Source organism: Phyllobates terribilis, unplaced genomic scaffold, assembly GCF_046119375.1.
Source record: "Phyllobates terribilis strain yellow unplaced genomic scaffold, ASM4611937v1 Scaffold_1__5_contigs__length_1240528914, whole genome shotgun sequence".
In the NCBI taxonomy this organism is placed as follows: domain Eukaryota; kingdom Metazoa; phylum Chordata; class Amphibia; order Anura; family Dendrobatidae; genus Phyllobates; species Phyllobates terribilis.
Genome location: NW_027362761.1, coordinates 571,065,901 through 571,078,642, shown reverse-complemented (window position 1 = coordinate 571,078,642; position 12,742 = coordinate 571,065,901). Strand labels below are relative to the sequence as shown.

Genomic DNA, 12,742 nt, shown 5'->3' with positions numbered 1-12,742 from the left:
ACCCAAGTGTATCATGTTTTTTAAAGGGTATATGCAAATGAAATGATGGAACATTGCTAGGATTGATCTTTTGTTTCAGAGGTGTTGGAATAAAAAAAATGTTTTGTTTTTCCATGTGCATTTGGGGCTAAAAATAATTGGGTTCCATCAAACATTTTGCACCATTTACCTCCTATAGCCTCTGTGCTTCACTGTCTATTTGCCGGCTGCTGAAATCAGTTAACTGAGAATCCACCAGTGAGCTCATTTGGTTTGAATGACAGGAGAGTTTTGTAACTTTTTTTTATCTTGCTTTTTTTCTGGCTGATTTATGATCAAAGTTCAATGTGCAGGAAAACAAAGAGACTGTACAAGTGAAATGGTGCAACATTTTTAATGAAATCCAATTTAAAAAAATTGTTTTATCCCAAAATTCATGTATTTAAGTAAGCTAAAAAAAAAGAGCCCCAAAGTATCAGAAGGTCAGACCACCAGCAATCATAATATCATGGCATATCAAAGAAATATGTGATATCATTTCAAGATGAGATTAACCCTTTAGAGTTAAGAGGTGGCAAAAAGTTCCCTACACCTCATTAACGTGAGGTCATACGAGACCCCATCAGCTCGCGAGGAGGGGTTGCCCAATATAACTTATTAACCCATCTGGACATGAGAAAATGGACAACCTGGATTCCTTCTTTACGAGCCAAAACAGAGAGCCAATGGCTTGAGGTGACCAGAAGCATCTATAAGAGCTTCCCTGATCATCAATGGTTAGAGAAGCTAGGTCCTTCCACTCAATTACAAGAAGGGGTAAAATAAATGTCCAAATTATGACTCCTATTCTTTTTCAGTCCCCACTTTGCAGCAATAAATTCTACTCCATCTGTACAAAATTCCAGAATTCACAAAGGAATTCAGTGTCTTCAAACCCTTTCAAAGCCACCACATTGAACACGAGCCCAATAGGGTTAATGGGACACGTTCTGGGACTAGGTGAAGTCAAGCCACCATTCAGCGAAGCAGAAATCTTAAAGGAAAGCAGCGCTCTTGTCCGGGCAGAACTTCGGGGGTCATTGTGAAATGACTGTATTTTGTGTTTTCCTGAAGGCACACATGACATATGGTTGTTTTGAGTCAAACCATAAGTCTGGGTTCTGTTATGACTTCCTTTGATCTTGTGATAGCATCTGATACCTGCCCACTCATTTTTACTGGTAACAGTAGTTTAGAAGAAAAAAAGAAAAAAACCCTGGGTGCCGTATCTCATTGATGTGACATCTGTGTTGTAGCATTCAGGAGTATCAGTCATGCAGAGCCGTGCATCCATAATACGGTTTATCTTCTGGTGGTGCGGTCCCACATGAAAGTACAAGGCTAGAACCATATGAATAAAAGAAGTCATGTTTATAATAGCCCTGAATCCGGCGTTCTGCAATATAAGGCTCTACATGGCTCACTTTACAGCTTTAAAACACTGGTAGGCATTAGAAGTTTGGCAGCAGTTATCTCCTCCGATCCAACGATTAACAAAGTTGGTTCTTCCCAATGTGCATATTATCTCAATGGAAGATGAGGGTTGGACGAAGGCATTGACATCATTGTCTCATTCATCAACGAGTTCAAACTTTTGTCTAAAATGTTAGTCCTGAGGAAGGCAAAAACCCCATGAGGCTGATGTTAATTGCCCCATATTTGGGGAAAAATTCCCTTCCCAACTCCACATACGGCGATCAGATGACTAGTTCCCTGGATCAATGTCTATCACACAATCCAGGGTCTGTAATCTGTAATATTATATTTATCAAAAAAGACATCCAGGCCCTCCTTGAATTTTTTTAGTGAACCAACTATTACAGCATCATGTAGCAGAAAGTTCCATAGTCTCACTGCTCGTACAGTAAAGAATCCATAGTCTGACTGCTCGTGCAGTAAAGAATCCATAGTCTCACTGCTCGTACAGTAAAGAATCCATAGTCTCACTGCTCGTACAGTAAAGAATCCATAGTCTCACTGCTCGTATTGTAAAGAATCCATAGTCTCACTGCTCATACAGTTAAGAATCCATAGTCTCACTGCTCATACGGTAAAGAATCCATAGTCTCACTGCTCGTACAATATAAATCCATGGTCTCACTGCTCATACATTAAAGAATCCATAGTCTCACTGTATGAACATTAAAGAGAAGAATCTATAGCTTTACTGCTTGTGCAGTAAAGAAATCATATTTTCACTACTCACAGAAGTAGTGCTGCTCGCACAGTAAAGAATCCATAGATTTACTGCCAACAAAGGAAATAATCAATAGTCTCACTGCATGTACAGGAAAGGATAGTGAACCCCTGGATGTTCAGATCCGGCGGGCGCGGCCGAACATATATTAAAAGTTCGGGTTTGGGTACCAGAACAGTACCTGAACCCGGACCCTATTCACATGAATGGGGGGGGGGCCTGAACATCTATGGTTTACCACGCTGTCATCTACGTGACAGCGTGGGAAATAGAGTCTCTGATCTGCGGTAAGATCGTTACCTCTAGTCAGAGCGCTGCGGGCTCACACTGTCAGATGTCTGCGTGAGCCTGCAGCTGTACCTGTGACTGCGGGTCACAGGCATTGGCTAATGAGACTACTACCCCCATCAGCCGACGCCTACTGTCACTGATAACAGCGAGAGCAGGCGCCGCTGATGGGAGTATTCATCAGCTGGCACCTGTGCTCAAAGTAAAAAAAAAGTTAAATACATATTGAAATAAACACAGTTATACTCACCTAACACCAAATCCCTGAAGCTCTTGTCCCCTGTAAAAAAAAATAAAAAAAACCATAATATTCATAATCATAACTAATCCACGATGCCCATGTCACCTGTAAAAAGAAAAATAATAAACCATCATATTCCTCACCTATCTGCCATAATACAGAGTGTCCCACGGCAATCTCACTTGTAGAACAGTCACCTCAGCAGAATTCATAGTCTCACTGCTCATAGAATAAAGAATCCATAGTCTCACTCCTCGCAGCATAAAGAATCACCATCTGTGACTTAACCTTCTTTCCCCTAGTCGTGGAGGATGCCCCATTTGTGTAACTCATCTCTGGAAAAAATAAAAGAGAAGCAACTTATTTAAGACCCAGAAAAATGCTGTTGGCTCCATGAAAGGACGGCTGGTGGTTTCCACAGGAGCCAACGTGCAAAAGATTATTACCATCAAGTTGTTTTCGATAGTATTTTCCAATAAGGTTATGCAGGATTCATAGGCCCCCGTTCAACATTTGCATTTTTTAAAGTCACTTTTCTTATTTTTTTTGTCTTGTAATTGTTGCCCATTTTTGCACCAAACTCTTTAAGATGATGCACACGATTCATGAATTTTGTGCAAAGTGAAATTTTTTTTTATTTATGTGTGTCTTCAAACTTTTTTACAACTTTTTTCTTGCACTTATAAAAATCACTCCAGGGAAGAGGAGACGACAAAGGAACATCTGCAACAAGTTTTGTGGCTTTTCAAAAAGCACAGGTAAAAGCATCTGGAAACACTAAACTCTGTCCATCGTGGTGAAAAAAATCCCCACAGATAATCACATATAAAATAGAATTTAAAAAAGGTAAAAAATTGGAAAGATGGATATGGTGCAAAACACTGAAAACTCAACAGAAAATAGGAGCAAATGCAATAATGAAGCAATGAATCGAGCCCATAATGTTGGAGACAGATAAAAAAAAAAACAAGAGACAAAAATATAGAAACGTGGTTACATAAATTTTCATAATTTGCCAAATTGAGCTGCCAGGCTCATGGATATTATATGGATTTGAGATTCTTTACTCTGGTTCCTCAAATGCACGTTTCCCAGCTGCTTTCTACACCATTGGTCTTTGCACCAACCACCGCTGCAAATGTCTGAGCTGTGCAGCAGAGGTTGTCACAGCCCCGCCCCTTCTGTGTCATTCCTCACTTCTCTGCCCCTATTGACTGAGGGTTAAGGTTTACGAAACCTGAACACAACAAAAAGGGGTCAATTCAAAATCCATTAAAACTTGTCTGTCATCACATTACAACAGTACAAACTGCATGCGTCATTAAATTAATCTCTTAGACCCCATGAGCCTGGTGTACTTACCTTCAAAATTCATGTCAGAATCACTGCATATTTCTGATATTAAGATGAGTGTTTTATGAGTCCCGTCATTTTAATAACTGGAAGGAAAACAGTCGTAAAGGATTAGAAGTAGATTTATCAAGGAAAGTACACCAGCCTCATCAGGTCTAAGAGCTTTATTTAATAATGTACACTGACATGAAATCTGTTGACTGTCCTCCTTTAAACATATCCACATATGTAGCATATGGGCTTTTTCATGCCGTCATGGATGAGGGTTGGAACAAGATAGCAACCTCATCCACCCAATGCCCGATGGTTATGATAAAGTCAAAATTAAAGGCTATCCTTGTATTAAAAATGGCTATTACCACTGGGTTAGGCTGGATTGAAGAACATGAGAGCTGAGCCCAGAAGCCATCGGAAAGTGTGGTTGCTGAATGTCAAAAATGACACTATGGAAAAAATATGAAGCACCAATCAGGGGTCCTGACATAATAAAAATGTGTCTTGGGCACTTCATCAGGAAACTTGTCCTAAAAAACGGAAAACCCCTGTACACCAACTGTGGCTTGTTTTGAAATTTTTTTTTTAAAAAAGTTTTACTCACCCTCCCCTGGTCCAGTGAGTCTCCTGTGCTGCTCCCAGTGACTGTTATTGTCTGCGGCACCATCATCAGTAACTGAGCTCAGCAGCTCTGCCCAAGCCTTCTGAACTCACTAACGTTACGTCAGTGCTGCGGACATTAACAGATACTCAGTAATGGACCTGGGGAGGGTGAGTAAAGGACAGTTTGTTTTTACGAAACCTAGAAACCCTTTAAAAGTTTACAGCTTACGGATCTGAGTCTAGAGATATTAGATGAACAAAAGCTTCACATCCCGACATTCTTATTAATCACAACTGCAGGAAAAAAAATCATATAAAAATAACTCTGCTCTCCTGATATGACCTCTATGCAGAAATAACACCGTCCTTAATTCCCCTCTGCCCTTCTTTTGTTTTATAAACTAAATAAAGTCTGAATGACCTAAACGTACGAGGAGGATAGTGGTGTTAGACTAACGATCCCGCCGGAGGAAATGATTTCCAGGGTCCACCCTACAGATTTCCAGGACAGATGTCCTCCCAGCTTCAGAAGTTGTTCTCTGCTTTGGCAGAAGACCGGACCAGGACACCTGAGTATCCTCTGCTGGGTCCAAGCTCTAAGTCAAGGACCACAAAGGTCCCGTAAAGGAGTATGATAACACTCCTATAAACTGTCTTATAAATGTCATCAAGAACACAAAACTGACTGAAGACTTCTTATGTAAAAATTATACCTAGGCCATTCACGTAAAGGGAACCTGTTTTGTTACTGAAATTAGTGGTATGGCTGTATGGGTCATGATACAACAAGAAAAATGATACCTGTTTTATTGTAATTCGATGTGCCAGTGCTGAGATATCAAGCTTTGAAGGCAGAAGCAAATTTGCCTGGAAGTGCATTGGGGCGTGGCTATGCTCTTGGAGTGAACCGTCACGCCCCCAATCCAGACTAATTTGCATGTAAGTTCAAAGCTTTATTTCTCAGCACTGGTACATCGGATTTCTACAAGACATGAATCATTTTTATTGTTCTATAATGACCTTCACAGCCATACCACTAGTTTGATTAATAAAATCGTCCTGATAGACTCCCTTTAAGTGGATTTCCCTGGGTTTTGTTTTTGCACCATAAGCTTCAATCTATTTTTAGTTAAGTTAAATTGTGCATTTTAAGGCATTTTCCAGTTTTGATAAAACCCTTGTCCCTGGTAGCAGTTTGTTTTTAAAAAAAATAAACTGCGCTTTACTCACTCTACTCAGGTCCAGTGCTCCAGCTGTCTGTTATTGTTAGCAAACACTGCTGCCAACCAGTGAGCTCAGCTCAACTCAGAGCCGCTAAGCACTGTTATTGACTACAGCGCTGTCAGCATGATGCCAGTGCCGCAGACAAAAACAGACACTGGGAGGAGCACTAGAGACTCCACTCAGGACCCGGGGAGGGTGAGTGTAGCTCAGTGTATTTTTTTTAAGCAAACTGCAGACAGCGAAAAGGAGTTTTCTGAAACAAGAGAATCCCTTTAAGAGCTTTCAATTTCACATGTACAATGTATGGCACATGCATTATTCTGTGGTCTACAGACAAACCATCCATTATTGGGTATGATTTTTGGTATGATCCTCTCTCATGGTGGTAACACAACTCCTTTACTAATACGTGTGCCCTAAGTTTTAAGACCAAGTTATAATTCCTACTTCAGGGACCCCAATCCCCAGTGGTGTAACTTCATCCTCATGAGCTCTAATACAAAATCTCCAAAAGGACCCCCAACTACTATGGGACATTAATTGTATTGGTCTGCTCATATGGACCAAAGGGACTTTTTGGAGCTCCAGGGCTCAGGTGCGATTACATCCACTGCACCTTACAATAGTTATGCCCCTACGGATCCCCCTATCATTGCTTGTCAACACTAAAGGGAGATTACTAATGGGCTCCAATACAAAAGGGTCCCCAACTACCATGGTAGATTAATTGTATTGGTCTTCTCATATGGACCAAAGGGACTTTTTAGGCCTCCAGGGCTCAGGTGTGATTTCTCCCACTGCACCTTACAATAGTTACGCCCCTGCGGATCCCCCTATCATTGCTGGTGCCAACACTAAAGGGGGATTACTCAAGGGCTCCAATACAAAATTTCTGAAAGGTCCCCCAAACTACCATGGGATATTAAATGTACTGTTCTCCTCATTTGGACCAAAAGGACTTTTTGGAGCTCCAGGGCTCGGGTGCGATTACACCCACTGCACCTTACTATAGTTATGCCCCTGCGGATCCCCCTATCATTGCTGGTGCCAACACTAAAGGGGGATTACTAATGGGCTCCAATACAAAAGGGTCCCCCAACTACTAAGGGATATTAATTGTACTGTTCTTCTCATATGGACCAAAGGGACTTTTTGAAGCTCCAATGCTCAACTGCGATTACACCCACTGCACCTTACTATAGTTACACCCCTGCGGATTCCCCTGTCACCGCTGGGGCCAACACTAAAGGAAGATTACTAATGGGCTCCAATACAAAATTTCTAAAAGGGTCCCAACTACCATGGGTGGGACATTAATTGTATTGGTCTTGTCATATGGACCAAAGACTTTTGGAGCTCCATGGCTCGGGTGCGATTACACCCACTGCACCTTACTATAGTTACGCCCCTGCAGATCCCCCTATCATTGCTGGTGCCAACATTAAAGGGGGATTACTAATGGGCTCCAATAAAAAAGGGTCCCCAACCACCATGGGACATTAATTGTATCGGTCTTCTCATGTGGACCAAAGGGACTTTTTTGGGCTCCAGGGCTCAGGTGCAATTGTAAGGTGCCCCAGCGAGGTAGTCGTGGGCGAGCTGTAGCCCCCTCTTGCTCTGGCACCCTACAGACAATTCGTGTCCTCCCTCTGATGTGTGGCTGTGTATGTGGGGCTCTCCACTTACTTCAAGCCATCCGATCGCGGCTGTCTCCAGGCATTTCTCTTCTGGGACCAGGGCAGCAATAAATTCAGAGGACAATAGGTTCTTAACCATAACTTGGACTTTACTTGGGGAAAAGGAATATGTACAGTATTTACAGGCAGATATAATGGATAAGGCCCGACAGGTTATTATCTCCCTCACAGGCGCTGGCAACATCTTCAGCCCTGGTTCCCTCTTTAAGTGAAGCATCTCTGTGACTCTAATCTCTAGCCCAAGAGACTCTTCTGCAATACCAACAGTGTTCTGGATCCAATATCTCCCCCACGTCTTAGCCTGGAGTCCTATTTATCTTCCTCTGCTTCCTGCAGACTAGAAGTCCCCCGGGTCCTCAATACCTCTGTTGAGTTTCTCCGGCTGGCTAACAGGACTCTTGCGTAGGGAGACTTTTACACTGGTGATCCCACTGTCTGAGGGTATGGAGCTCCCGTCTACCCTAGCAGCCACCATATAGTCAGGCTGCCTTTACAGTTCACTGTCCTATCTCTTACTACTCATCACTTCCTGCTCCTGGAAACTAAGCAGGGATTTTCCTAATGTGCCCACCCTCTGTGGGCTGCCATCACACAGCATTAACCCCATCACTGTCTGTAACACTGCTAGCAGACTCAACCTGACATCTGCACCCAGGACAGTGGCATCTTGTGGCTGGTTACAGGTACTGCAGCCCACAAGGAATTATGCCAGGAACAAGCTCTATAATACTCAAGGCTTGATCAGGGCACTAAGTTCCCCCTCTACTCTACTGACTGGACCACTGAAGCTAACCCCTTAGCTTGGCCTACCAACAGTTCAGAGAGGTCTAACTACGGGAACAGTTTCTTTAACTACCTCAGTGCCAAAGGAAGGCTACGTCCTTCCCCACTATTATACAATTACACCCCCTGCACCTTACTATAGTTACGCTGCTGCGGATTCCCATATCATTGCTGGTGCCAACACTAAAGGGGGATTAACTAATAGAAGGTAGTAATCTTCTGAAGTTTCAGTCTACAACATGGCGTGCTTTGAAGGTTCACATACTATAAAAATAATTTTGGAATTGCGCTAGGACTCATTTCAGTGGATTGCAGAGATGTGTGATACTGATGGTGCTGGGTTTTGTTTTTGGAAATAATCAATGTTAAGCTCTAAGTTGTATCATTCTGAAAAATAATGGACTAAAGGTAAATTGTCATCCCCATTTATTTATCAGGTTGACCTAACACCCATCTTTGCCTGTTTTGCACCCAGAGATACATATGTAACTGCTTTTATTTTGCATGTAACTGTTCCCGTATTTGTCATCTGCAGATGAGCTCCCGTCCTTGTCCGCAACCTTCCCCCCTCCGGTCCCTCCTGCCCGGTCTCCTGATAACATTCCTCAGCGTTCCATCTTGTTCATCCCTTTCACTTCTCATAACAACCAATGTATCTCTGCTCCCAAGGATGTTCTTAAATGAGAAATTCATGGAATAAGGCAGTTAAACATTACGGCACTACGGGGCTCCTGCGCGTTATTTACACCATCTTTCAGCAAAACTTACAAGCTGACATTTTGCGAGGTCCGCAGGGTCCTGTGTGTAAATAATGCAGCTCCCCCCATTGCCCGCCGTATTACAATATGGTTGTAAAAGACATGTGGCTCCATTCCACGCGATGGAAGCGTTGACCAGGGACCGACACTTGCTTAAAGGGATAGTTTACTTAAAAAGACATGTCAGAGGATGAGGTAGATGGGGCTTGCAGATATCAGGCCTTCCTATGATTCTGTCCTCTGACATTTTAGAAAAAATATTTGTATGGGGACGTGTCATCTGAACGACCTGCTGTTTACATCAGGCTTTATGTTAAATGGATTAAAAAAAAATGGAAGCATGAAAAAAGCAAAACAGAAATAACACTGGCCACTAAGGTAACATAACTCATAAAGGAGAGTTTTCTGAGCATACTAAAAATAATTGTGTAGAGAGGAGGAGGAGGTGAGCTGTGACATCACCTATTGTGAATGGTGGATCCTGTGTTATCTACTGTATATGGAGGTGTTATCAGTCATTGTACAGGAGGAAGAGGAGGTGAGCTGTGACATCACCTATTGTGAATGGTGGATCCTGTGTTATCTATTGAATATGCAGGTGTTATCAGTCATTGTACAGGAGTAGGAGGAGGTGAGCTGTGACATCACCTATTGTGAATGGTGGATCCTGTGATATCTATTGTATATGGAGGTGTTATCAGTCATTGTACAGGAGGAGGAGGAGGTGAGCTGTGACATCACCTATTGTGAATGGTGGATCCTGTGTTATCTACTGTATATAGAGGTGTTATCAGTCATTGAACAGGAGGAGGAGGTGAGTTGTGACATCACCTATTGTAAATGGTGGATCCTGTGTTATCTACTGTATATAGAGGTGTTATCAGTCATTGTACTGGAGGAGGAGGTGAGCTGTGACATCACCTATTGTAAATTGTGGATCCTGTGTTATCTACTGTATATGGAGGTGTTATCAGTCATTGTACAGGAGGAGGAGGTGAGCTGTGACATCACCTATTGTGAATGGTGGATCCTGTGTTATCTATTGTATATGGAGGTGTTATCAGTCATTATACAGGAGGAGGAGGTGAGCTGTGACATCACCTATTGTGAATGGTGGATCCTGTGTTATCTATTGTATATGGAGGTGTTATCAGTCATTGTACAGGAGTAGGAGGAGGTGAGCTGTGACATCACCTATTGTGAATGGTGGATCCTGTGTTATCTACTGTATATAGAGGTGTTATCAGTCATTGTACAGGAGGAGGAGGTGAGCTGTGACATCACCTATTGTAAATGGTGGATCCTGTGTTATCTACTGTATATAGAGGTGTTATCAGTCATTGTACTGGAGGAGGAGGTGAGCTGTGACATCACCTATTGTGAATGGTGGATCCTGTGTTATCTACTGTATATAGAGGTGTTATCAGTCATTGTACTGGAGGAGGAGGTGAGATGTGAAATCACCTATTGTAAATAGTGGATCCTGTGTTATCTACTGTATATGGAGGTGTTATCAGTCATTGTACAGGAGGAGGAGGTGAGCTGTGACATCACCTATTGTGAATGGTGGATCCTGTGTTATCTATTGTATATGGAGGTGTTATCAGTCATTGTACAGGAGGAGGAGGTGAGCTGTGACATCACCTATTGTGAATGGTGGATCCTGTGTTATCTACTGTATATAGAGGTGTTATCAGTCATTGTACAGGAGGAGGAGGTGAGCTGTGACATCACCTATTGTAAATGGTGGATCCTGTGTTATCTACTGTATATAGAGGTGTTATCAGTCATTGTACTGGAGGAGGAGGTGAGCTGTGACATCACCTATTGTGAATGGTGGATCCTGTGTTATCTACTGTATATAGATGTGTTATCAGTCATTGTACTGGAGGAGGAGGTGAGCTGTGCCATCACCTATTGTGAATGGTGGATCCTGTGTTATCTACTGTATATAGAGGTGTTATCAGTCATTGTACAGGAGGAGGTGAGCTGTGACATCACCTATTGTGAATGGTGGAGTCTGTGTTATCTACTGTATATAGAGGTGTTACCAGTCATTATACAGGAGGAGGAGGTGAGCTGTGACATCACCTATTGTGAATGGTGGATCCTGTGTTATCTACTGTATATAGAGGTGTTATCAGTCATTGTACTGGAGGAGGAGGTGAGCTGTGCCATCACCTATTGTGAATGGTGGATCCTGTGTTATCTACTGTATATAGAGGTGTTATCAGTCATTGTACAGGAGGAGGTGAGCTGTGACATCACCTATTGTGAATGGTGGAGTCTGTGTTATCTACTGTATATAGAGGTGTTACCAGTCATTATACAGGAGGAGGAGGTGAGCTGTGACATCACCTATTTTTAATGGTGGATCCTGTGTTATCTACTGTATATAGAGGTGTTATCAGTCACTGTACAGGAGTAGGAGAAGGAGGTGAGCTGTGATATCACCTAGTGTGAATGGTGGATCCTGTGTTATCTACTGTATTTAGAGGTGTTATCAATCATTGTACAGGAGGAGGTGAGCTGTGACCTCACCTATTGTGAATGGTGGAGTCTGTGTTATCTACTGTATAAAGAGGTGTTATCAGTCATTGTACAGGAGGAGGAGGTGAGCTGTGACATCACCTATTGTGAATGGTGGATCCTGTGTTATCTACTGTATATAGAGGTGTTATCAGTCATTGTACAGGAGGAGGTGTTATCAGGCATTGTAATCCTATCTGTGATGATACCTGAGATAGCTGAAAAGTAATCTTGACAGAAGCAAGAAATACGAGTCTAGTATTACGCTTATTGGCCAGTGTGAGAAGTTCAAGATTCCTCAAGTTATATTTTTAATATAGATATTCATATGTGAAATTGAAAGAAAAAATAATTTTAATTTTAAATACATTGAACATAGATCCCTGATTTATATAACGGGTCCTTTTCTGATGACACCTTCCCTTTTAGCACAATTCCCTTTAAGCGATAGATCAGCACGGTGAATATCTCTATTGATCAGTATTATAGCAGCAGAAGTCTTGACCATACTAATGACACTTCCTTCTTCCTTCTGCCCTTCAGAAGCTGTCATGCAGTGTGCAGGCCAGTGTTCATCCCCCCCGGAGGTGGCTGCATGTATGTTAACCCGCTTCTATATTTTGCATTGTATTATGAGAGTAATGCATGGACAGTTTTGATTGCCCGTTAAGTTTTGCTGTTTTTGCTGTGCTTTGTTGTGTATGTTCTGTGTGCAGTGTAGGAAGTGTATGAGAGTGAAACTCAGGTAACGGTGGCTATGAGGAAGTGAGACTGGGTCTTGTACCTTACAGCTTCCTACCAAGACCCCAGAGGCCCAGAAATGACTATAACACTTACTTTTGCAGCTTTACAATTCTTGAGTCACATGACTGGAGTGGGGTCTTCAGTACGAGTCAAGCAATGTCTTACAAGACCCCTATAACGTTCCTCATCCCAATGGATATTGTGCCCAACGAACATCAAAAAAGACCCTCTACCCCCCAAAATCAAATTATGCTAATACGTTAAAGGGTTACCCCTATCCACAAGCACTGATGATAATTTGCTGATCCCTTGG

General features: G+C 42.3%; 1 protein-coding gene across 8 annotated transcripts in view; it reads left to right on the top strand.

The window, feature by feature from the left end:
- TCF4 (transcription factor 4) overlaps window positions 1–12,742 on the top strand; it is a 565,467-nt gene that overhangs the window by 192,437 nt on the left and 360,288 nt on the right. For 6 of the 8 annotated variants that reach the window (XM_073681197.1, XM_073681163.1, XM_073681192.1 and 3 more), the window contains exon 4: window positions 12,229–12,282. The exons of the other annotated variants lie outside the window; for them this stretch is intronic. In XM_073681197.1, the coding sequence (XP_073537298.1) occupies window positions 12,229–12,282 (54 nt within the window). The remainder of the gene's footprint in view (window positions 1–12,228; window positions 12,283–12,742) is intronic. 8 annotated transcript variants of the gene reach the window in all.